Source organism: Sapajus apella, unplaced genomic scaffold, assembly GCF_009761245.1.
Source record: "Sapajus apella isolate SASKATOON/1434 unplaced genomic scaffold, GSC_monkey_1.0 scaffold12, whole genome shotgun sequence".
Taxonomy (NCBI): domain Eukaryota; kingdom Metazoa; phylum Chordata; class Mammalia; order Primates; family Cebidae; genus Sapajus; species Sapajus apella.
Window position 1 is genome coordinate 8812960 of NW_022436952.1, and position 25760 is coordinate 8838719.

Here is a 25760-nt window from a genome sequence, read left to right on the forward strand (position 1 = left end):
TACCTAGGCTGGAGTGCAATGGGGCAATCTCAGCTCACCACAACCTCCGCCTCCTGGGTTCAAGCAATTCTCCTGCCTCAGCCTCCTGAGTAGCTGGGACTACAGGCGTGTGCCACCACGCCCAGCTAATGTTTTGTATTTTTAGTAGAGACGGGGTTTCACCATGTTGACCAGGATGGTCTCGATCTCTTGACCTCGTGATCCACCCACCTCGGCCTCCCAAAGTGCTGGGATTACAGGCATGAGCCACTGCGCCCGGCCATAGCCGTACTTTTTAAAAAGGGAAAAGAAACAAGTGAAATAAACTGTAATACTGTATTTTATTTAGCCCAATATATCTAAAATATTATTTTAACACGTCGTTGATATAAAAGTATTGGAAATATTTTGCGTTTTTTCATACAAGTTTGAAATCCAGTGTGCATTTCATATTTACAGAAAGTCTCAATTTGGACTAGTCACATTTCAAGTGCTAATAGCCACATGGGGCCAATGGCTACCTTCTGGACAGAGTAGTTAGGGTCGCTGTGATGTCAGGAAAAGTGCTTTGCTTGGATCCACTCCTGTGACATGTCAGTGATTCCCCTTCTCCCTTCCCTCCCTCTTCTCCTCCACCTCCTCCTCTGCCTCTTCCTCCTCCCTATTTTCATTTTTATATTCAGTCCATACTCATGCACCCTCCCCAGACCTCAAAAACTAAAACAAGGCTGGGTGCAATGGTCATGCCTGTAATCTCAGCACTTTGGGAGGCCAAGGCATGTGGATCACTTGAGGGCAGGAGTTCTAGACCAGCCTGGCCAACGTGGTGAAACCCCATGTCTACTAAACACATAAAAATTAGCTAGGTGTGGTGGTGGGCGCCTGTAATCCCAGCTATTCCAGAAGCTGAGGCAGGAGAATCGTTGAACCCGGGAGGAGGAGACTGCAGTGAGCCAAGATCTCGCCACTGCACTGTAGCCTGGGCAACAGCATGAGGCTCTGTCTTAAAAAAAAAAAAAAAAAAAAAAATTGACATTTGCCCAGCACTTAACAATATTCAAAGCACTCTGGCCTCCACTCTCTCCTCTAATCTTTACTGTGGTCCTGTGGGCCAGAAATGAGGCTCCATGGTTTGAAATGATTCACCATAGCAGTTTGACTGGTAAGGGCACAGCAGGGACTCAGGCTCTGTCCCAGGCCTTTCCTTGCTGGATCAGCTGCCTCCCTCGCCTGGACAACTGGTGGGACTCCCCCGCCACCGAGGCAGCCCTTAAGGCTAAATGTGCATCTTAACTGGCTCTCACTTACATAACCACATGGGGGTGGCTGACAGACAGGCATGGTCTCTCCAGACCCTGTGCCCCTTGACCATCTCTCAGTCCAGTCTTCTAACCTGCTTGCGCTCAGCGCTTACCCCAGAGTGTGCCCCATCCCCACACACACCAGGATCAGAGACAGAAATCCACTCCCCTCCTTCCTCACTGATTTTGGAACTGCTTTAAGTATAACCTGTGTCCTGTGCCAGTTCCACCATAAATCAGCCCTGAGTTCTATCCGGCGGCTCATTCTGCTGCCAAAACCTTCATTAGTTGCGGGAATGGGCCAGGGAGAGCGCCTGGACTTTACACCGGCTGTGGTGACTCACCCCTTTGGGAAGGGCTGAGGTATTTGTCCTTGGATGTGAGGGTGCTGCGGCCTCTGTGGTTGGGGACACAGCCTCGTTTCGTCTGCCGGCTCTGGCTTCCGGGGCAGGAGGCTGAAGGCATGTGTCCTGCCCCTCCTTCACCTCCTCTGTGACCAGACACAAGAAGTCCCCAGGTCTTCCTCTGCTCTGCCCTTTTCTTGTACCCAAAATGGAGCCCTGGCCTGTATTCCCTATGGGGTGGGAGATGACTGCTTGAATTGTGTGATATGAGGCTCAGCAAGATGGCATCATGTGGCCTCTATGCAAATATCCGGGAAGAGCCAGGCAAGCATGTTCTTACTAAGGTGTAAATGACTGATAGAGTGAAGCAGAGAAACATCACGGCACTAGCTGAAAAGCAAGAATGGGGAAGAAAGCACCAAGAGAGGAGGCCAAGGGTGTCAAGAGCAGACTAGGGATTTCACAATGCCTTTTAGCACTGGTTCATTCCCCAGGGCTCTCATTATCCCAGTGGTGTCCAGACCTCTACTCCATTCCAGGAGGGCTGGTCTGTGGCAGAAACGGGAGAAGTTAGAAAGCCAGCCCTGGGCCCCTGGGCCATTGAGGAGGGAAGGAGGCCCGGAGGCAGGTGGGAAGTCCCCATCTGGAAATGCGTGCCTTCTTCATTCCCAGTGTGGGCCAGAGGCAGCTCGTGTGCCTGGCCCGAGCCCTGCTCCGCAAAAGCCGCATCCTGGTTTTGGATGAGGCCACAGCTGCCATCGACCTAGAGACTGACGACCTCATCCAGGCTACCATCCGCACCCAATTTGATACCTGCACTGTCCTGACCATCGCACACCGGCTTAACACTATCATGGACTACACCAGGTAGGACATAGAAACCCAAGCAATGGGGAACCTGGTGGGGCCACCTGGGGCAACAGGAATGGGCAGGGCAGATTAGGGTTATCTGGACAATGGAATGTTCCTGGGATTGCTAGGACATGGTGGGCAGAGCAGAGATTCCCAAGATCTGGACAAGGGGCAGACCACAGCAGGGTGGCCTGGGGTCAGAGGTGGGAAAATGACATTTTCTTTTTTCTTCCTTTCTTTTTTTTGAGACAGAGTTTTGCTCTGTAGCCTAGGCTGGAATGCAGTGGCTCACTGCAACCTCTCCCTTCCAGGCTCAAGCGAGTCTTCTGCCTCAGCCTCTCAAGTAGCTGGGATTACAGGCATGCACCACTACACCAGCTAATTTTTGTATTTTTAGTAGAGACGGGGTTCCACCATGTTGGCCAGGCTGGTCTTGAACTCCTGACCTCAAGTGATCTGCCTGCCTCAGCGCCCAAAGTGCTGGGATTACAGGTGTGAGCTACCACATCCGGCCCCCACGATGTCATTTTCTAAGACATGGGAAGGGCACACTGGGCTCCACAGGCACCGTATTTGTGCACAGGCCATCCGCATCCTGCCTGCTCTGTGAGGTGATGTAAGGGGAACTGGAGGCTCCATGCTGAGTCCCGTCTCTTCCTGAGCACCCGCTGGCAGAGTGCCTGCATGTCCCTCACCTCATTGGTGTCTCACAGTCACCCTGGTCATAGGTGAAGCAGCAGCTCAGGTGGTAGTGGGACCCTGACAGCACCATGAGGAGCTGAGCCCTGTGGGGAGAGCACTTGCCCCAAATCACACAGTTAATGCAGGTATGGGTATCTCCAACCTGTAGACTCAGCAAGAGGGCTCAGAGTCCCAGGCTGCTGTGTGACCCTGAGCAATTTGCAAAACCTTTCTGAGCCTGTTTCAAATGAAAATGATTCCTCTTGGCATTGTCGGAAAGAGTCAATGAAGGCCAGATATGGTGGCTCATGCCTGTGATCTCAGCACTTTGGGAGGCCCAGAAGGGTGGTTAACTTGGGGTCAGGAGTTTGGTGGTGGCTCACATCTGTAATCCCAGCACTTTGGAAGGCCAAGGCGCACAGATCATTTGAAGTCAGAAGTTCGAGACCAGCCTGGCCAATGTGGTGAAACCCCTTCTCTACTAAAAATACAAAAATTAGCCTGGTGTGGTGGCAGGCGCCTGTAGTCCCAGCTACTCGAGAGGCTGAGGCAGGAGAATCACTTGGACCCGGGAGGCAGAGGTTGCAGTAAGCCAAGGTCATGCCACTGCACTCCAGCCTAGGTGCAGAACGAGACTCTTGTCTCAAAAAAAAAAAAAAAAAATCAATGAAATGTATTTAAATGGCAGGTGATCCTGAGAAATGACAGTAGCACCTTGCTCTAATTCTTGCACTAGGCTGTCTAAGGATGAGGGGAAGGGCCGTGCCCTCAGAAGCTTATGGCTTCCTTGTTGAGGCAGACCTCTCCCTCATTGTCCCAGATGTCAAGGTGTGGTGCCAAAGGTCAAGGAGAAAGGGCTGGGTGACCCAGAAGCCTCATGGAAGTCAGTTGGCCCTCACCTGGCAGGCTGGGCTCCCTAGAAACTAGAGGGGAGGAGGAGGCAGGAGGCTTGGACAAGTCTCCTTTGAAGGAGTATGGTGGGAATACCCCAACAGGCCTTCATTCACTCAAGAAACACTTGTATGACGGTGGTGTGGGGAGGGTGCCGTGGACAGGGCAATGGGTCAGATCTTGTGTCTCTTGGAAGTGCCCCCATGCAGCCAGCCGTGTCTTGGGAGCCAAGCTGAGAATGACTGATGCTACCCTCTGTCTGTTCCATCCCTCCCCTACCCTCACCCCCGACTCCCATTTAGGACCCCACTGGGAGGAGAAGGGAGGGTGGGTAGGAAGTGTTGAGCCCTGGGTTTGGAGGAGGAACAGGGTTGGGCTGAGAGGACCTGCTCCCAGGGCTGATCAAAAATGGTTCATTCACCAGCAGCCCTAGGGTGGGAGGCTAGGATCGACCTTGGAGGTTGGGAGTTCATTCATTCTAGTGCGACAGGCAGAAATTAATCTAATAATCACGTATAAATAGGGTCCACAGGATGGAAGCAAAGGCCTGTGTGTGCAGGCCAGAGGACAGCTATCCACACAGGGTGGCCAGGGCACCTTCTCCTCTCAGGAAGGGCTGCACCAGCCAGGCCTGAAAGAATGAGTAAGAGTTGGGGGATGGAGGTGGGGAAATAGGGAGGGAGCTGAAAATTGCAGGCAAAGGATGCAACACGTGCCCCAAGGCAGGAGGGTGCAGGAGGCTGGAGAGCATGGGAGGGAGGCAGTGGAACCAAGATGGGGGTGGAGAACAAGCCCCATTATGCTGCACTTTGAGGACCATGGGAGAGCATTCAGGCCTTACTTACCCAAGGGCAATCAAAAGCCACTGAAGACCTTGATTTTGGAGTCAGGGCTGGGGTGGGGGCAGTGGCCAGGCAGTGATGTCACAGACACACTCCTTCCCAGGACACATCTTGGAGCCCAGGAGGCTGAGAATAGAACAAAGTCAGCCCCCTCCCATGAAGTAGCACTTCTCCAGGCTGGGGAGAGCCTTTCCCCTCCCGCTGTACCCTGGTGGAGCCAGCCCAGTGGCCTTGTACCAGGTGCACCCAGTGAGTAGTTGGTTGGAGATTCTAACCCTGGGCCCAGGCCTGGCTGTTTGTGAGCTGGAGACCCACCCAGCAGCAGCAGCAGCAGCAGCAGCCAGATTTGCAGCCCAAGCCCCAGATTCCAGTGTCAGCCTCGCTGCAGCTGGTTTCCTGCCGTGTGCTTTTGTGAGTCGGCACAAAGCAGATGGATGTGCACAGAGCCCAGCACACAGGCCCATGGCTCCCTGTGCACAGCCTGCTGAAGTCCTGTGACCCCGGCAAGGGGAAGGACTCATTAGGGAAGGTTTTCAGAGCCCCGACTAGCAGAGATGAATAGGACCTTGTGTTTGGTCCCAGAAACTGCTTTACTTGCCAGAACTAACAGAATGGCTAAAATAACCAGCCTTGCAAGCATGCACATGTGGTGTGGCAGCTGTGTTGGGTGGGTTGGCATGTTACTGTGGACTTGAGCAAGTACCCAGAAGAGCAGGATTGGATGCTGTGAGCAGGTCTGGGCTGATGGAAACCTGACCACTTCTCTCTTTTCTGACTAGGGTCCTGGTCCTGGACAAAGGAGTCGTAGCTGAATTTGATGCTCCAGCCAACCTCATTGCAGCTAGAGGCATCTTCTACGGGATGGCCAGAGACGCTGGACTTGCCTAAAACAGATTCCTGGGATTTCCCCCATCCTTTCCTGGTTTTCATCAGGAAGGAAATGACACCAAGTATGTCCGCAGAATGGACTTGATGGCAAACACTGGGGGCATCTTAGATTTTGCACCTGTAAAGTCCCTCACAGGGTAACTGTGCTAAGTGCTTTAGGTGAGGAAGTGAGCCCCAAGAGGTGAATGACATGCCTAAGGTCACAGCTAGTTTGAGGCAGTTAGACTAGTCCCCGGTCTCCCAATTCCCAACCTAGTGTTATTTGCAAACTGCACTGTTTTCAAATAATGATTTTATGCAATGACCTCTGTCCTCCCTCTGATTTTTCATATTTTCTAAAGTTTTTCTTGTTTTTAATAAAAAGCTTTTTCCTACTGGAACAGAAGACTGCTGCCGGGTCAGGCCACCCCTCGGAACTAAGTCCTATACTCTGGGGTGCTGCCTGAATCCACTAAAAATAGAGCACTGATTAAATAAAACTACATGGTCAACAGTATGTACACACTAGTCTTTTTGTGCTTGTTCACAACATTTGGGGATTAGGATCTTTGGAGGAGGCCAGGAGGAAGACTTTATACACATGTACATGGTTGTAGTTACCTGAACTTCAGACCCAAGAGCTCTTGGCTGCAAATATTGCCTTCACAGCCAAAATTCCCTGGGTAATTGCCAGCAGTTCCTGTGCTGCTGTGCAGATACTGTAAAAAGGTGAGAAAGAAAGGCCCTGAAATCTGACCTGAGGCCTCTTGGGAAAGCTGCTGTGAACACCTCCACGTTCATGCCATCCCTCAATGCCTGTTTCTCTAGGGACTAAGAAGGGCATGCTGCTTTATTTCCTTGCTCATTTTAAAGTCTATTCCAGACAGTTCTCATAGCCAGTGAGGCCTCCAAGTAATTCATTTTCCTCAATCTAGCCAAAGCTGAATGTGTGAGCACAAAGAAGCCGAGAGGCTACCTCTTGCGCAGAGAGAAGCCACCCACAGTCCCAGGCTGGCAGACAAGATGTGAGGGGTGAATTAAGTTTGTTTTCTTGAGCAAGCCAACAAAGAGTTTATTTTCTGCAGGTCAGAGTCCACCTGGCAAAGGCCTATTTGGAATGGGTCTCTTCTCCTTGTTCCTAAGTGTTCTGGTCTCCTCTGTCTCACTCTCATTTCCTGTATCTTTGTCTTGGTATGATGTGAGTGGTTGTGGGTGATGCTGGTTTTTTCCCCAACCCTAAATGGTTTGCAGTAGATATGGATGGAGGTGGCTCCTTTGATTGGGCTTTTCTATGTGCTCTGGGTCAGCCTGTGCTGCAGGACTATTTGTTAAAGGTTAATCACATTTTTTTGGCAGGCTGTTTCTGCCCAGGATGTTTATGAGTATAAGGAAGATGACTTCCATCCTTGTGATAAAGCAAGTATGAAAGCACAAATGCCCAAATTATTCTGCCTCTCCTTGGTGCTAAGAAAAGGTCTCTGTTATGCTCTCTGATTTATTAGGCCAATTTGCCTTGACGTCTGCTTTGTGAGGTGCTAGCTGGCCTGAACCAACAGAAAAGCAAACTCATTCCGCATCCTTCTCAGCTAAAGATCTGGAAGTATAAGGCTGTGTTTCCTCTCCTGTCTTGGGAGTTTTCCTCTGAGCTTGTTGAGGCCCTGACAGGTGCTGACAACCCAAAGGAGAGGCTCAGTTGGGTAAAGTAAATAGGATAATCAAAACATGAGGTTAATAGGGGATGACCTCCATCTAACTGGCTCAGCTACTCCTGGGAAATGAAGCTGACTGCTGTGAACTGGAAGGAAAGACGCCACACAAAATATCCATCTCCAGGTGCTACTGACAGGGTATGAGCGGGGATGGAGGAGGCTCAGGTGGAGAGAGGGCCCTTCTCATCTTCCTCCAGGGCGTCTGGTCTATGGGACTGTCCAACAATTTGAACCCCCTATGATTAGAACTGTAGTGCTGTTTAGGAAGCCAAAATGAAGGCGTACAGGATTGGTCAGTTAATATTTAATTTTAATAATACTTGTTATGTTTGAACAGTCAGCAATGCACAAAGAGAAAATCTTCCGTGAATGTTTACACACAGTGTGAACACATGCTTTAAATATGCAGTGGGGAAGGAGGGGTGAATTCACAGTTAACAAAGCTAAAAAAAAATCCTTGTTATAAATTACACAAAGCATATAAAAATATTTCTCTGAATGCATAGATTAAGACTTTAAACTCACCTACCAGCAACTGTGCAGTCTTATTCCACTGTGATATGCAGGAGTCAGCTGACCATAGAGGATTTTATAAAGGAGAGACCAGCATAGGGCAGAGCCACATCAGACCCACCTCTCACCAGAGACACCAAGTCACCTCTGTCTCTAAGCTCAGAACATTCCCCACAGCTGCTCCTCTGTAGGCCATCTCCCAGCCAGGGGCCTCCACTGTTCCACTTTAATTAATCTGGACGGCTGAAAGACTTTTAATCCAAGTAATTTAGACATGAATTAATACTGAATTTATTTCCTCTAGGATAGAGCCAGACCTAACTTTATCAGTAAACGGTAACTTTTTTAGAAGCAAAAAAAAAAAGGTTACTACATCTAGTTAAAATTGCTTTCAATTGGTTGAAACACAAGAGAGGGGCCGGGCACAGTGGCTCACGCCCATAATCCCAGCACTTTGGGAGGCCCAGGCAGGCGGATTGCTTGAGGCCGGGAGTTCGAGACCAGCCTGGCCAACATGGTGAAACCTCGTCTCTACTAAAAATACAGAAATTAGCTGGGCATGGTGGTACATGCTTGTAATCCCAGCTACTGAGAAGGCTGAGGCAGGAGAATCGCTTGAACCCGGGAGGTGGAGGTTTCAGTGGGCCAAGATCATGCCACTTGCACTTCACCCTGGGCAAAAGAGTGAGACTCCATCTCAAAAAGAAAAAAAAGAAACATGAGGTTTCTTCTTTAAAGCACTTGAGAGAAAGAGGGTAATAAGTAACCTTCACTCTGCTATGCAAACACTGTACAAGAGTAAGTCACCAGCAGTAATTGGTGGGATACAATTAAGTCACTCAACAGTGATTTCAGGAAGTTAGCCTCGAGAAACATCTCAACCTCCTTTCAGCATTTAGGCAGCAGCAGGAGGCCATTATCTTAGCACAACATTTTCTTCCGTTGACATCTTCTGCACGTTCTCACTCAACTGTAGTGTTCTAATAAAATTAACACAGTTAGGAAGTTGAGTTTCTTTAGAAACTATAGGCACTATGGGGAAAAAGCTTCTTAAGACAGCAGGGATGCTCTTCAACAGCTGGCTTTGAACCCCTGCTCTCCTGTTTGTCTAAGTGTGCTAGTTCTTATTTCTGAAGTTAAGCTGTTTGTTTCAACAAAACAGTGACTTTTCTTTTAACATTAACGACACTGAAGGAAAGGAAAAGAATCCTTGAATGCATTCTTTTAAAAAATTCCTATGCCATACTCAAGAGTTTAATCCGGTGTTTGTTTTTTTTCTGTTTTTCAGAACAAAGTCTGGTAGACTCATACTGGCTTTGTCAAGTGAATTGGTGGTGGTAGTGCGGGGATCAGTAAGTTCAAACAATTTGTTTATAAAAGCAACAGATTTCAGAATTGTGTAAAAATCCTAATAATTTCAAAATAACCTTTATCTTTGATACAAAAATAAAGATGCTAACTCCTTTAGCTCAGTTTCCCACAATAACCTTTAAAATAGCAACAGATTCAGTCTCAAAAATTGCTTTTCATTTGTGGTGGAAAATGAAAGTGGAGACCATGGAACAGCAATATTTGTGCTCTTCTCATAAGATGCAGTTACACACAGACGACTGGAATCGCTTCAGAGTAAAAAAAGTGGGCTGGGTTCAGTGCTCACATCTGTATTCCCAGCATTTTGGGAGGCCAAGGGCAAGAGGATCACTTGCGGCCAGGAGTTTGAGACCAGCCTGGGCCACATAGTGAGACCCTGTCTCTTCAGGGGGCAGGAAAAAAAGCAGTTTCTCTTTTAGAAGGCATCAGAGAGCCCTCTAGCGACCACAAAGGGGAGTTAATGCAGAGATGACTCCAGAGACAGAGAAGCAGTCGTGAATGTTTACAAAGGAAAAAGTGGGGGAGGGAAAGCTCTTTTGGTTAACAGCATATTTACAATTAGGTAACTGTATTCTTAAATACTTTTAACCTGAGTAACATTTATAAATATGTCCTAGGAAACCTCACAGTCACAAGTCACACTAGAATTCATCTGTCCAGTACCTGTGCTTTCCCCAGTTTTCTCTCATCAGTTCACAATGTCAGGAGAGTTGTGAGCATGCAACACCAAGAAAAGCGCATCCCGGCCCTTCAGGTGCACTGTCAACAGGAGTGGCCAGAAATAGGCTCCGCTCTCTCTCAGCTTCTGCTTAGACAACTCTCTTACGTTCTGTACATAAAACACACTGGATATAGAACCTTCAGCTTCTGCCTCTCCAGACCACTTCTCAGCTGTTCAAAGCTTCAAGCAATAGGTTTATTGTGCACCAAGAGGCTTGGAAGAGTGGCACCGCTGCTTGGGGGTCAGGGGCTTCCTACCTTGGCAGAACGATGTTAGTATACACTACGCAGTGGCACCAGAGGCCCTCCTGGGCATCCGAGGCATTTAGATCAATGGCTTGTCCTTGGCCCAGAGGTGATGCACACTGTCATAATACTCAGTGATAAAAGTCCCTGCTGCATTAGTAAGTCAGTTTTGAAGCTCTCCTGTTATAGCAAGGCCTTTCAGTCAGTGTGGATGCAGCATTTCTGAACAGAAAATTGTTTTCACTTATCATCAGAACCAGTTCCAGCTCCTGGAAATCTTGGAGTCGAGCAACATCCTTGTCCTAAAACAAAAATATGTTAAACAGATTAACAGGAGCCACCTGTATACATATGTTTGGTGCACTGTATTGATACCAGTATCTTGGCTCATTTCAAAACCTAGAAGAAAAAAGAAGAAAAAAAATCCCTGTGGCAGGCTAAGTCAGTGATAGTGTAACTAAGGCCCCAGGATGAGGTGGGTTGGAAAGTGGAAGCCCTTAAAAACAGCTCAGCAGGCTGGGCACAGTGGCTCAGGCCTGTAATCCCAACACTCCTCATCTCTAACTCAGGAATTCGAGACCAGCCTGGCCAATATGGTGAAACCCTCTCTCTACTAAAAATACAAAAATTATCCACGCATGGTGGTGTGCGCCTGCAGTCCCAGCTACTCGGGAGACTAAGGCAGAAGAATGGCTTGAACCTGGGAGGTGGAGGTTGCAGTGAGCCAAGATCACACCACTCACTCCAACCTGAGCAACAGAGTGAGACTCTGTCTCAAAAAAAAAAAAAAAAACAGCTCAGTAGCTGCTACAGCATGAGCACATACCTCAAAGGGAGAGGCAATACAAAGATCACTTCCCCAGATGTCCTAAGAAGCCTGATGTTCAAAAAACCCAGAGATGCACGGAAGACCGCATGTGCATCTATGTGGATTTGCTCCGTAATTTAACTTGGTTCTTCACTTGTAAAACACAAGGCTCACCCAGTAGTGCACTAAGTTAATCCTCACAGATCACTACAGAAACTGAAAATAGGAACACGTGAATGATAATTCAGAAAATTCTCTCTGGAATCAACTTCCAAAATGCCAGTGTTGGCTGGTCTGAATGCAATGGTGTTTACAACTAGTTTGTAAGACAGTACTGAGCCAAACACCAGTTACAGATTTCTTCGTTCCTTCTCCACTCTACTGCTCACTTGACTTGCCTAAAAAAAGCCAGTGTCCTATGGACTCAGTAGAAGGAAATGATTACATTTAGAAAATCACTCTTTCTATTCTCTGTTTATTCCTTCAACTATGACTCATATAACCAAGGAGAGAGCTAGGTATTTTCCAAATGCAAAAAAGCAGCCATTCATGCTTAACAGACTTTTCTTACCTTTCTTAACAGAGTATTGGGTAACTTTCTGATCTTCTCCACTTGATCTGGATTAACACCCAGCTCACAGCAACACACTCTGAGCAACTCTTGGTAGGTGAGCTCCTGTCGGTCCAGTTCAATTTCAATGAAATCATTTTCTCGAAGAGATGGGTTCTGAATTCTCACCTTCAGTACCAGCTCTAGAAAAAAAGGAGAAATGTTAATGAATAGTTCTGGCACAGCATAGCCCATGTTGTTTAAGATCTTTTCCAGAAGATGTTTACACTTAATCATGCCAAAGATGTGTGCATGATTAACAGACCTGTTTGGTGGGAAAACCAAGTGCAGCCAGCAGGGTTTGCTCAGGCCCAGTTCTGGCTCTGCTGGGGCAGTTTCCTGCATTGTCGTCTGTACTTCTAAGGCTATGGTTCACAAAGTAAGAGCAAGGCAGGGGCAGCCATTCCAGCTACGTAGAAGGACAATTTACTTCTGCCACTGGAGCTAAGGAGCCAAAGACTTAAGAACCGGTTTGGATATCAAACTATACATGAACAGGGGAAGGGGAAGAAGGTTGGAAAGAAGGCATGGGCAAGATGTGAGTTACCCTGGAACTTAAAGTTATTTATCAAACATGAAACTCCTTGCAGAAAAGACAGTAAAAGAGCCAAACGACAAGCCACTAATAAAAACGAAAAATAACTTGATTTGAATGTAGCACACCCTCATAAGGAAGGGCGTCTTGGCTCATTATTCATAAGTCTGGGATCTAAGCAATCTGCTCCTTTATTCTGAACCTGGCTGCCAAGACAGCCCGAGTTAAGCACCCATGTACATTTGGCAGTTCTGCTTTGTTCCCTGTATATAAATTCCCTATGGCACTCCAGGTCACCGTTAGCACCTATAGTAGTAACTCCTCAAAAACAGGGAAAAAGGAAAAGTAAGACTAGTTGTACCTATGGTGTTTGATTGGAACTGGAAGAATCAGGATGAACTTGTGGTTTTTAATATTCTCAAAAAGATATACATATAGAAAGACAGATATCTTTCCTGGCTCTGTCCTCTCAGCAGGCCTTGAAGAAATGATATACCTGTAGCAACGAGGACACCTAGTGCCCACATCCTGGTGTCTAAATACCATTCTTGGTGGGCCCAAGTAAGAGGCAAGTTTGCTGTGTGTTCTAAATACCATTCTCCACCAAAAAGAACCAGGGCTCCCTGGATAAATGACTGATTCCAGGGTTGAGCAGGAAAAGTTCTGCTATGAGCCTGGAACGCCTTGCTGCACCAGAAAGTAAGGCAGCACTGCAAGAACAATAAAGATGTGTCAAAAGGACAGAAGAACTAGCCTGAAGGGGTTCCCACTGGCCACATCTAGGATAATTTGAATATTTAAAAAATGATAGTAACACATTATGACCCATTAAATAACATAAGAATCTACGAGTCAATACTGATATTAATGAAGGAGAAGGGAAAGCCCTTCTTTACAGTAAAATACCAACTAATAAGTAGAGATAGAATTAAGAAAATCATATTCCACAAAAATTATTGGCCTGGACTCTTCAAAAAGATCAAGATAAAAAATGATAAAGGGTGAAGATTCCAGATTAAAGGAAACTAAATGACACGATAACTATGTGCAATGTGTGATCCTGGGCAGGGGGCAGGGGGCAGCGGAGTAGATAGTACAGATAAATATCAATAGTACCGACAGTACATATAGTAGATAAGGGAATACAAAAGGCACTGGTTGAGACAACTAACAAAATTTAAACATGGACTACAGATTACAGAACAGCATTACCTCAAGGCTACATTTCTCAAATTTGATCATTTGTACTGTAGTTATATAAGAAAGTATCTGGCTGTATGTGGTGGTTCATGCCTATAATCCCAGCACTTTGGGAGGCCAAGGCAGGCAGATCACTTAAGGTCAGGAGTTTGAGATCAGCCTGGCCAACATGGTGAAACGCCATCTCTACTAAAAATATTTTAAAAAATTAGCCGGTATGGTGGTACGCTTCTGTCATCTCAGCTACTTGGCAGGCTGAGGTAGAAGGATCGCTTGAACCCATGAGGCAGAGTTGCAGTGAGGCAAAATTGTACCACTGCACTCCAGCACTCCAGCCTGGGTGACAGGGTGAAACTACATCTCAAAGAAAAAAAAAAGAGAATATCATTGTTTTTAGGATTATTATAGATATTATAATGGAAAGAATACTGAAGTATATCAGGGTAAAAGGGCAAAAGCTAATTTGTGAATCTAAGTAAAGGGAGTTCCTTATACTAGCCATGTAACTTTTCTGTAAGTTTGTAATTATACCCCAAAAATCCTAATTAAATCCCACCCCTCTGGACGCCAACTCCCCTGTTGCAGAGGCTGTTTGCTGATGAGGGGTTACCTTGCATGTTAAATGGAAATGCTCCAGTGAAGAAAAATGGCTGGAATGCTGGCGCTGGTCCTGCATATGTCCCATTTTGAGACTCCAGAGACACTGGTGGCTTGGACGGGACAGAAGAAAACAGGGAGCGGCTCTGACTCACTGGTGGCTGACAAACAGGACCCGGTTTTGTGCTTTCTGGTGTTCTGAGTATGGCAGAGGGGGCAGACACATCACCATTCTGAACTAGTGCCAAAGAATTATGGTCCCGGGGAAATGCCCCTAACAGGGGAGGTTCCCCAGGGGGAAGCCGTGGAGGTGAGCCATTTGCAGGGGGTGATGCAGGAGGTGTGGAGGGGCCCCCATTCTGCATCTGGGCTGAGTCCTCTGCTGTGGGTGTGTAGATAAAAGGGAAGGCTGGGTTAGCCAAATAGTTGGGAATAAAGGGCAGTTCTGACTCCTTCTTCAGCTGGGGAAGGCTGTCATCATCGTCATCATCTTCTTCCACTTAAAAAGAAGAAAACAGAACATTTACACAGCCCTTTGAAAATTATCAAAAGAAAGGTGTCTTTCGGAAGTAGTGTCTTTTGGTACGTGACAAATATTTTGGTGTTTATTGCCTCTTCAGGTCAGAAGAAAAAAATAATATTTCATTAGGTTTATGATTATCATTTTTCTCATTATCTTCAATTTTACAAATAATTTTAAAAACCTTACAATGCTGACCTCCTCAGACACAACCTGGAATTACTATCTTGGCACCGTAATTTGCTTTTAGAAATAGAAAATTGTTTGACCAGTATTAAGAATGCAGCCATTAATATCACAAATCTTAAATGAGTCTGACGAAATCAAAAGCTCCCCCAAAACACAGACTCACCTCCCATAATCTTCCTGATTTCTCTCCTTGATGTTAACTGAACCGGCATTTCTCCTTTTGTGGTAAGAATTTCTTTGTCAGCTCCCGATTTTAGCAGGTAAGAGACTACCTGACCATGGTTGCGTTTGCATGCCCAGTGTAAACAAGTCCTGTCCCAAAGAAAAGAATGATTTAAAAAGAGGAGAGGTGATTTGGGATTTCACATTCTAAACATTAGTAAATAACATATATAAGCCTGTTAAAAGTTCAGCTAGAACCAGGTAACCGGGCTGGTAATCTCAACTTTTCACAAAGCAGATGATCAAAATATTTAATATGCTTATATTTTGTTTTTAAATTTCATTTCTGGCGCCTTGGGAAAACTAACTTATCCTAGGAGTTTTCATTTCAATGGCCTCCAGAAGGTAAGCTCACTGGCTGGCTATTACTCTATATTGATAGAGTAATATTCCAGTGATACTGTAGAGTATTACTCTATCAATATCACTCATGAGATCACCTCAGTCTCTTTGAAACATATTTTTATATTGCTATACTCCTTATACTCCTTTTCAGGGACTATGGAAACTCACTTCATATGCCACCTGAAGGTTCAATATGATCAGGCTAATAACCATCTCCCATCTGCAGCTTGCTCTGTCACTTAAGTTATTATTATGACAGCAGATATTCCTGTCTGAATCCCAGTTGCTCACTTTCTTTTTCCTCCTTTTCTTTACTTAACACACACACAAAAGATTTCCAAATTTCCATTTTTAAAAGGCTGGCTTCTCTAGTTCTCTCCAGAAGGCTACAAACATATCCTCATCTGCGTAAACATACGGCACTGCACACATACTTTAATTCCTAAGGTATCTAAAAAACATACATCAACATCCAAAATTCTTCAATAGGCTCTAACATATCAAACTCATTTAAGTAAAACTAATCACTCAAAATTGTACACAGAGGAAGCAATTCTGCACACACTGAAGGGCTACTATTTTAATACTGTACAGAAACATAATTAGCACGCCAGCAAAAACTCCATCTTAACAGAAATGAAAGATTCAGAGCAACTAAATCCATCCCTGGGTGCCAAAGCTGAATGCATATTATGGAAGGAAAATACTTTTCCCCCTGTGTTTTGAAATGTCTTCTTTCACCAAATCTATAATTGAACTGAGATAAATATCTTCAGAGCTCTTACAGCCAAATACAGAAATGAAAATTAGAACATATGTTCAGTAGTGAAGGTTAGGTCACTAACCTGGGAAGTATAATTATCTGGAAAGCTTATGTAGTTCCAGGAAAAAGCTGATTTGCTTACTTACTAATGGCTTAACATTAGTAACTTACAGAAAGTTAGCAGGTCTGGCTGGCTGGGAGTAATTCCATTAATGTCTCAGAGTGACATTCTACACTATGGTTCATTAGAATTAGATTATCCAGGCTCCTTTAAGGTGTACTCCATGATGCAATGACAATTATTGCTAATTTGGGAAAAATAAGAATCTTTTTAAGTTTGGGAGAAAAGAGTCTTCCCTGAAGGCAAGGATGTATTTGCTTGGCACATATACATGCTTAATTAATATTTCCTAAATGGGCCAGGCACAGTGGCTCACGCCTGTAATCCCAACACTTTGGGAGGCTGAGGCAGGTGGATAAGTTGAGGTCAGCAGTTCAAGACCAGCCTGGCTGATAGGGTGAAACCTGTCTCTACTAAAAATAAAAAAATTAGCGTGATGGTGCACGTCTGTAATTCCAGCTACTTAGGAGGCTAAGGCAGGAGAACTGCTTGAACCCAGGAGGCAGAGGTTACAGTGAGCTGAGATTACACCACTGCACTCCAGCCTGGGCAACAGAGCAAGACTCCATCTCAAAAAAAAAAAAAAATTACTGCATAAGTAAACTAAGGATAAGGTGGACCTTGCTTGAAGTAGAAGAATCCAATCTATCCTTGATTCTGGCCAAATTGCAACTTTGAGTGTGTTTGTGTGTGGATGTCTGTGGCACAGGCTTAAAAAGTGAACTATTATAATGGCTGAAGGAAGATGAATAAAGCAGGATGTGAAAAAGATGCTCCCTTTTGGAAATAAAATGCTCACTTGGTAGTAATAGATCACTTGTTCATGGCTTGAGAGTAAAGGAAGTAATTTACTGCCAGTGGATCTGAGAGACTCTGGGACAAACCAACTTGCTAAACTATCACCATGTAAAGCAGTGTTAGGTCAACATGGCATGGCCCCCACAGCCTGTACCTTAGTGATCATCATTTACAGTCCAGAGCTCTGTGGCTCTGGGCAGCCATAACTCAGAGCCGCAGCAGCCAGGTAATATTTTCAAGTTCTTCATGAAGCATTATCCTTGGTCCTTAAAACCAAGGGTCATGCATGACACTTGATTTACAACTGATGTGGCAGAATGATTAGTAATCAATCTAACTGATAAATTACTCTATCTTTGAACTTCAACTCCTTAAGCTTTACATTTGCAGTCAGAATATCTTATTAGTGTCAGAAACTATTTCAGACCTGAGGCACTGGGTGTCATTCATCAACTGGGCATCACTCATTGGTGCTGAAATTATGGTTACTGAGCAACTAAGGATTGAAAGCAGTCGCCATTCTGCTTTTCAATGCAAGAGTGTAATTTTTTTGGGGGTAACCTTATATTCCATTACCCAGCACATTGCTTCATAGTAACAACAATAGCTAACACAGGTATGCTTTACATGTTGGACACTGTTCTAAAGGCATTACATGTATTAACTTATTTAATCCTCTGAACAGCCCATGAGGTAAATACTACTGTCAACATTCCCCCAATTTTACAGAAGAGGAAACAGTTATCAGCAAATAAATAAGCAAAGCATGCAGTACGCTAGGTGGTGATGAAGTGTGACAGCAACAGTAAAGTAGGGAAAGGCGTTAGGGAATGCAAGAGGTGGAGAGGGGCATTGTGCAATTTTAAATTGAGGGGCCAGGAAAAGCCTTGCCAAGAAGGTGACATCTAAACTAAAATCTGAAGGTCATGAGGGAGCAAACCATGTGACATCTGGAGGGAAGGCATTTAGGAGAGTAAGAAGACAAAATGCAAAGATCTTGAATCAGGACTGTGTCTGGTATTCCTGGGAAAGCAAGGAGCCCAGGGGAAAAAGGTAAGCAGAAGGGCAAATCCCATGAGATGAGCACACAGGTAAGGAGGGAAGATGTGGGGACAGGGAGTACAAATTGTAGGACCCTGTAGGCTTCTACTGAGTGATACAGGAGCCATTTATGAGCAGAGTGAAATGATCTGACTTATGTTTTAAGTCAGGATCCCTCTGACCACTGTGTTAATTAAGAAGACTGTGATATAATCTTAGGAGCAAGGAGACTAGTTAGAAGGCTACTGCAATAATTCAGGTAAGAGAAACAATGGTAGCTTTGTACCAGAGCTGTAGTAAGAAGTAATCAGATTCTGACTGTATCTGAAGGTGGAACTCACAACATTGGCTGACTGGATGTCAGCTGTGAAAGACAGAAGGCAAGCAGAGCGCCAAGGGTTCTGGCCTGAGCACCCCTGAGAGACTGAAGAGAACTCAGAGGAGCAGGCTTGAGGTGGTAGAGGGATGAGGGGAAACTTGGAATTCAATCTTGGACATGCTGAGTTTGAAGGGCCTATTAGACGCTTCTCCCAATTAAATCTGTAAAAGGCTGAGGCAGTGGCTCACACTTATGATCCCAGCGCTTTGGGAGGCCAAGGTGGGCAGATCACCTGAGGTCAGGAGTTTGAGACCAGGCTGGCTAACATGGTGAAACCCCGTTTCTACTAAAAATACAAAAAATTAGCCGGGCATGGTGGCGCACGGCTCTAATTCCAGCTACTCAAGAGGCTGACGCAGAACTGCTTGAACCTGGGAGGCAGAGGTTGCTGTGAGCCGAGATTGTGCCATTGCACTCCAGCTTGGGCAACAAGAGCAAAACTCTGTCTCAAAAAAAATAAAAATACACATACACACACACACACACACACACACACACACACACACACACACACACACGAAGCCTCTTCAGGCTACCTCAGCGTCACATGATATTTACGAAACACCTGCTATGGGGCAGACATTGTATTTAGGAGGGTAGAGTCTGGAGTCAGATGCCAGGTTCTTTTTCTGGCTCCACTAGTTATTGTCAATCCTATGATCTTGGGAAGGGGCATTGTGCAAAGTGAAGAAATAACTTAATCTTTCTGGGCCTCAGTTTTTTCATCTGTAAATGGAGAGAACAGTAACTATGTCCCCAAGTAGTTGTAAACGAGCTAACACAGGTACATCACTTAGAACCCCATCTCTGCTACAAAGCAAGTTCAGTAAATGTTAGCTATTTATTTTATGCTTCATCCCATTAAATGCTGACAATACTCTTCTGGAATAAGTAGAAAATTAAGCAACTTGGGCAAAGCCCCATAGCTAGGCAGGAATGGAGAAGAACCCGCAGGAAAGACCAGGCTCCTTCTACACAACACTGCCTCCCAGTGCCAAAACGGTAATTCACAGCTTTGTACCAGAGCAATGCACAGAAAAGGTACATACACAACAGCAAGTCTGCAAAGACCTGTAAACAAAACAGAAAAGCTTGTATCCACTGTTTCTTGGCTTTCTGGACAGCTATCCAGGCTGTTTTCTTTAGGGAAATTAGTTGGACAGGTTTTTTTCTTTTTGTAGACTGGGGTCTTGCTATGTTGCCCAGACTGGTCTCAAACTTCTGGGCTCCAGTGATCCTCCTGTCTTAGCCTCCCAAAGTGCTGGGATAACAGGCGTGAGTCACCATGTCCCACCAGGTAGACAGACTTTTTTTTTTTTTGAGACAGAGTCTCGCTCTGTCGCCAGGCTGGAGTGCAGTGGCAAGCTCTCGGCTCACTCCAAGCTCCAACTCCCGGGTTCAAAGTGGTTCTCCTGCCTCAACCTCCCAAGTAGCTGGGATTACAGGCACATGCCACCACACCCAGCTAATTTTTATATTTTTAGTAGAGATGGGGTTTCACCATCTTGGCCAGGATGGTCTCGATCTCCTGATCTCGTGATCCGCCTGCCTCAGCCTCCCAAAGTGCTGGGATTACAGGCAAGAGCCACCACGCTTCGCCCAGGTAGATAGACTTTTGAGAGAATTTTGTTCCGGTTCTATCATATTAATAGTGATGTGGCCTAGGGCAAGTTATTCTCTGGGGTTGAGCTTATCTGCACTGTCCCTTTCAGTTCCAAAATGGATGATTCCGCTTAAAAATATATATATAAATTCACTTTAAGCTAGCAAAATATTCTGGCTAAGCATTACTTGAATCAAATAAAATTTTAAATTTTAAATGAAGAGTGTGGAATAATACCACACTCAGTAACTTTAAGTTTTGACCACCAACAATATCTTATGATAAGACTCCTTATTTAACTGGGGAGAATTCAATCTGCAGGCACACATCTAAAGCCTGGGATGACATGTTGTATTTGAAATTGTAATAAGAAAAGAGGCTGGGTATGGTAGGCTCACACCTGTAATCCCAGCACTCTGGGGGTCCAAGGTGGGCGGATCACTTGAGGCCAGGAGTTTCTGGCCCCATCCCTACTAAAAATACCAAAAAAAAAAAAAAAAAAAAAAAATTAGCTGGTGACACTGGCCAGTATTCCCAGCTACTTGGGAGGCTGAGGCAGGAGGATCACCTGAGCCGGGGAGGTGGAGGTTGCAGTGAGCCAAGATCGTGCCACCGCACTCCAACCTAGGCGACAGAGCAAGACCCTGTCTCAAAATAAAGAGAAGAAAAAGAAAGAAAATAAAGCAAAATACTTAATAGGATTAACAAATGAGCCTTCCCTCAGACAGGCAACTGTAGGCAGCAGCAGCAAATCGGTTGCACTGAAACAATGGAGAAGCAGAATGGTGATTCAAATGTTTGTTTTTTTTTTTCCTGGTCTTGGCTAAGGAAATCGTGCTAGTTTATAAAATTCGTATATGCTCAGTTGCTTATGGTTTTAGCTCTGCAAGATGTGTTCTTCGGAAGCACCTACGGCAAATTAACTCAACACTCTAATTGGGGTGAGCTCCAGCGCACAGCAGCTGAGAATCATAGCCTCCAGCACTGCTCTTCCAACTGAGCCAGGGGGCCAGGGGGAAGCGGGTAGGGCGACAGGGTCCCAGTGGGCGCTGCTCCGAGTGGACCACGTGGGCCGGGATTTGGGCAGGACGCGCTTCTGACCGCACGAGGCATGGGGGCCAGGGCTGGCCTCAAGAGGGCACAATCTCGGAGGCCCGAGGTGGCAGGTGTCGCCATAGCCTGGCGTTCAGAGGCAGCGCTGGGCCCAGGTCGCGGCTGACTGCCCCACGCCTCGGACCGGCTGCCCTGACTCTAGGCCTCCCCCGCTCCCCACTTACCAGCCGTTGACCTCATTTTGGGAGTTCACATCCACCCCGCTCTCCACCAGTTTCTGCACCTCCCGAATGTCCCCTAAGGCCGCGGCCTCCCGCAGCCTCTCCTGCTGCTCCTTCTGCTCTAGGAGGGCGCTCATCTTCCCCTCGGCCCCAGGCCCCCGCCCGGGCCCGCCTGCCCCGCCCCGCCCGGGGCCTATCAGCGCCGCCGCCGTCGCCGCGGTCCGCTCCCGGCCATGGGGAGGGAGCGCAGAGCTCGCCCGCCCAGCTGGCGCAGCCGCCCGCGCCCGTCCCGGGACTTCCGCTCCCTCCCGCGGGCCGCCCCTGCTGCTCCCGGCCTGCAGGCCTAGGCCTCCTCCCCGGCCGCACCTCCCGAAGGCCGGCTCCGGGGGACCCTATTCAGTGTGACAACCCTGACCCAGATATTTTCCGTTCCGACCCGGGGCCCCGGCGCCCGGCCTGGCTGTTTATGTAACTGCTGCACAATATTATCTGCCGTGACTCACTGGCTATTTTTAGACCTCCCCACCCCGCAGTTTCAAGGGAGGAGGGCAGACACATGAAAAGAGAAAAAAGCGTCGTTGAGAGCCAGAAAAGCCTTATCCTCTGGTGCAGGTTGTTTACCAGGCATCCAAAATAATCGGTGGGTTCTTTTTGATGGGATGTGGGGGTTTTTTGTTGTTCTTTTTTCCCCAGTTTGGTTGGCTCCTTTTCCTTATCTGAGCCGATTCTTGCCCAGCAGGATGGGGAAATGGGCTTAAAACGATCCTACTATAATACGCCTATTATTACAAAGATAGATTACACTGTGCTTTCTTCCTTTTCACAGTGCTTGGGGACAATTCAGTTCGAATACTTATTTCAATTGTTGTTTTACATCTCATTTTAGACAGGATTTCTCCTAACCTGGCTTTCAGGAAAAATATTTTTATTGTGCTCACAGTTTATGATCTGTAATTACTGCTTACAGATTGTAATTAGTTACTCTTCCTGAAGGCCATATAAGGAAAAAAGAAAACACTAAAGAGGCATTGGAGGTGTCCTGGTCCTGACACCAAGTGCTCACGGAAGAGCTGCTGTGTACATGTAAACAACATTTTGCCTGACTTCTTGCCCCATCTGTCTAACGAGGCTCAGAGCCTCAGTTGGCACTGTTTTATACCCAGTGGGAGAAAAAGGAAATCTTGTTTTGCTGGGCCCAGGTGCCCCAAAGAGATGCTCCGATGTGGCACAGGATGGAACTTCGCAGATGGGGTGAGGATTAAGGAAATAGCCCTGGGGTGGAAGGGAAGAAAGGCCTGGACAAAGAAAGATGAAATAGGAAGGGATAAATTTAGGCATGGAGTTTTCATTTCCGTCTCTTGGGGCTACTAGGATCTGCACAGCAAGCATTTTTCTTGCTACAGTAAACCAATGTCTGTTTAGTATATTCAGTAATTCACACAGTATGCAGTGCACAGCAGGTGGTGCTGAATATAAACTGACTACATACTTAAATTGACCCCCAAGGCAAATTGTAACCCTGCTGGAGCTCACATTTGTTCCCCCAATTTAAGTTTTGTTTGTTTGTTTGTTTTTAAGACGGGATTTCACCATGTTGGCCAAGCTGGTCTTGAACTCCTGACCTCAGGTGATCCACCCACCTTGGCCTCCCAAAGTGCGGAGATTACGGGCGAGAGCCACCGTGCCCGGCCTCCCCAATTTAAATTTTAATTCTTACATCCAATATGATACTCCATCTGAAGCTGATATGTATGGCACTGGAATTGAGCCCTTCACAATTTGAGTGACGTGGGAGTAGGCAGTGGCTTGTTTATTTGGTTTGTTTGTTTGTTTGTTGAGACGGAGTCTCACTCTGTTGCCCAGGCTGGAGTGCAGTGGTGCGACCTCCACCTGCAACCTCCACCTTCCATTTTCAAGCAAGTCTCCTGCTTCAGCCTTCCGACCAGCTGGGATTACAGGCATGTGCCACTACGCGCGACTAATTTTTGTATTTTTAGTAGAGACGGGATATCACCATGTTGGCCAGGCTGGTCTTGAACTCCTGACCTCATGATCCACCCACCTCAGCCTCCCAAAGTGCTGGGATTACAGGTGTGAGTTATTGCACCAGCCTGTTTTTGTTGTTGTTTGTTTTAATGCAGTTAAAAAAAATTGTTAATCCCAGCACTTTAGGAGGCCAAGGCGGGCGGATCACCTGAGGTCAGGAGTTCGAGACCAACCTGACCAACATGGTAAAACCCCATCTCTACTAAAAATACAAAAATTGGCTGGGCATTATTGGCATGTGCCTGTAATCCCAGCTCCTGGGGAGGCTGAGGCAGGAGAATTGCTTGAACCCGGGAGGCGGAGGTTGCGGTAAGCCGAGATCGCGCCATTGCACTCCAGCCTGGGCAACCAGAGCAAGACGCCATCTCAAAAAAAAAGAAATTGTTCCTGACTGCACCCCATGGTCTCTGAGTTCTCTTTATGAGAGGTTGTCAACTTCCTTAAAAGGATTATATGTCCTTTCCTTAAAAGGATTATAGTGCGTACCCTACATAACTGTTGTACCAGTGAGTATTAGTAGACCTTCTTAAACTCAACCTCTACTTACTCTGATTTCAATCTTCTGTTTATTATCTTCAGATTAAAAAAAAAAAAAAAAAAAAAAAAAAAACTTTATCCACAAACGAAACCTCTGATCCTCGATATAACCGAATGTAACCTGCTGGTTGTTCTGTTACTACTTCCGTTTATCTCTCCTTTGTCTTGTCTCTAGGGTACTACCTAACTCACTGGGCGTATTAAGCATGTACTGTTTGCTAGGCACTGTTCTAGTCACTGAGGTTGCTGCTTCGAATGAATCAGAGTTGACTTCAAAGAACAGTTTATCAGGGGAGACACGGCAAACAATACAACGTGCAATGCATTACAATAGAAACAATGTGGCATAGTAGTAGTTAGCATGGAGATGGATGCCAGACTGCCTGAGTTTGTATGCCAGCTTTGCCACTCATATAATCTTGGATGAATTACTCAACTATCCCATGCCTTGAATTCTGCATCTGCGAAATAGGAATAATAGTAGCACCCACCTTGCGGGATTGTTCTGTGGATTGAATGAATGGATGTGTGCAAAGCCTAGACATCTTAAACATTCATTGGATCATAGGTGGGTTACGACAAGGTTTACATTAGGGAAACTTAACCTGGCAGAATGGGAGGGCAGTGGTGGTCAAGAAACGAGGATAACATCCAGATTTCTGGCTGATTAGATGGTGGTGCGATTTAAATTTTTTTCTTTTCTTTTCTTTTTTTTTTTTTTTTTTTGAGACAGAGTTTCGCTCTTGTTACCCAGGCTGGAGTGCAATGGCGCGATCTCGGCTCACCGCAACCTCCGCCTCCTGGGTTCAGGCAATTCTCCTGCCTCAGCCTCCTTCTTTTTTTTTCACCATGTTGGCCAGGCTGGTCTCGAACTCCTGACCTCAGGTGATCCACCCATCTCCCTGACTGCAGGTGATCCACCCACCTCCGCCTCCCAAAGTGCTGGGATTACAGGTGTGAGCCACCGCGCCCGGCCTGGTGGTGGTGCAATTTATTGAGATTTGGGACAAAGGATGAAGAGAACGTTTGAGGTTTGTCATGAATTCACTTTTGAATCTGTTGACTTGAGCTTTCTGAGGACCTTTTAATTACTACTATACTCTTTACTATCTGGTACTATCAACTCATTGCCAGGCACTGTAGGAAGTGCTGTATGTGAATTATCTCATTTAATCCTCACAACTCCTTGGTAAGACAGGACCATCATTATTATCTGAGGCTCAGAGAGGTAATTAACTTGTCCCAGTGCTGGCCAGGCACGGTGTCTCATGATTAGTAATCCCAGCACTTTGGGAGGCTGAGGCAGGTGGATCACCTGAGGTCAGGAGTTCAAGACCAGCCTGGCCAACATGGTGAAACCCCATCTCTACTAAAAATACAAAAATCAGCTGGGTGTGGTGGTGGGTGCCTGTAATCCCAGTTACTCAGGAGGCTGAGGCAGGGGAATCACTTGAACCCAGGAGGTGTAGGTTGCAGTGAGCCAAGATCGCGCCATTGCACTCTAGCCTGGGCAACAAAGTGAGACTCCATCTCAAAAAAAAAAAATGTCTGGGCATGGTGACTCATGACACATGCCTGTAATCCCAGCACTTTGGGAGGCCAAGGCAGGTGGATCACCTGAGGTCTGGAGTTTGAGACCAGCCTGACGAACGCGGAGAAACCCCGTCTCTGCTAAAAATACAAAACTAGCTGGGTGTGGTGGCGCATGCCTGTAATCCCAGCTTCTCAAGAGGCTAAGGCAGCAGAATTGCTTGAACCTGGGAGGTGGAAGTTGGGTGAACTGAAATCATGTCATTGTACTCCAGCCTGGGCAACAAGAGTGAAACTCCATCTCAAAACAAACAAACAAACAAACA

At 46.3% G+C, this 25760-nt stretch overlaps 2 protein-coding genes across 4 annotated transcripts in view; one reads left to right on the top strand and one right to left on the bottom strand.

The window, feature by feature from the left end:
* ABCC3 (ATP binding cassette subfamily C member 3) overlaps positions 1-6278 on the top strand; it is a 53529-nt gene extending 47251 nt beyond the window's left edge. The window contains exons 30-31 of one of the 3 annotated variants that reach the window (XM_032280029.1): positions 2297-2491; positions 5670-6274. In XM_032280029.1, the coding sequence (XP_032135920.1) occupies positions 2297-2491; positions 5670-5778 (304 nt within the window). In that variant the 3' untranslated portion in view covers positions 5779-6274. Of the gene's footprint in view, positions 1-2296; positions 2492-5669 lie in introns of those variants that run through there. The other 2 variants (XM_032280027.1, XR_004269583.1) reach the window with 2 other exon arrangements.
* A 1477-nt stretch (positions 6279-7755) lies between these two features.
* ANKRD40 (ankyrin repeat domain 40) lies at positions 7756-21714 on the bottom strand. Its single transcript, XM_032280032.1, has 5 exons — positions 21325-21714; positions 14939-15087; positions 14080-14565; positions 11696-11877; positions 7756-10618 (listed from the first exon to the last, which is right to left on the bottom strand). Exons 1-5 carry the CDS (start codon positions 21456-21458, stop codon positions 10472-10474), a joined length of 1098 nt encoding a protein of 365 aa, XP_032135923.1. The 5' UTR covers positions 21459-21714; the 3' UTR covers positions 7756-10471.
* Positions 21715-25760: the final 4046 nt, after the last annotated feature.

Excerpts from the sequence above, each read along its gene's own strand:
- ANKRD40 (XM_032280032.1), bottom strand. The coding sequence starts at position 21,458 with ATGAGCGCCCTCCTAGAGCAGAAGGAGCAGCAGGAGAGGCTGCGGGAG. Across the intron at positions 14,566-14,938 it reads AATCAGGAAGATTATGGGAG|TGGAAGAAGATGATGACGAT; the intron begins GTGAGTCTGTGT and ends CTTCTTTTTAAG. Across the intron at positions 11,878-14,079 it reads ATTTCCATTTAACATGCAAG|AGCTGGTACTGAAGGTGAGA; the intron begins GTAACCCCTCAT and ends CTTTTTTTCTAG.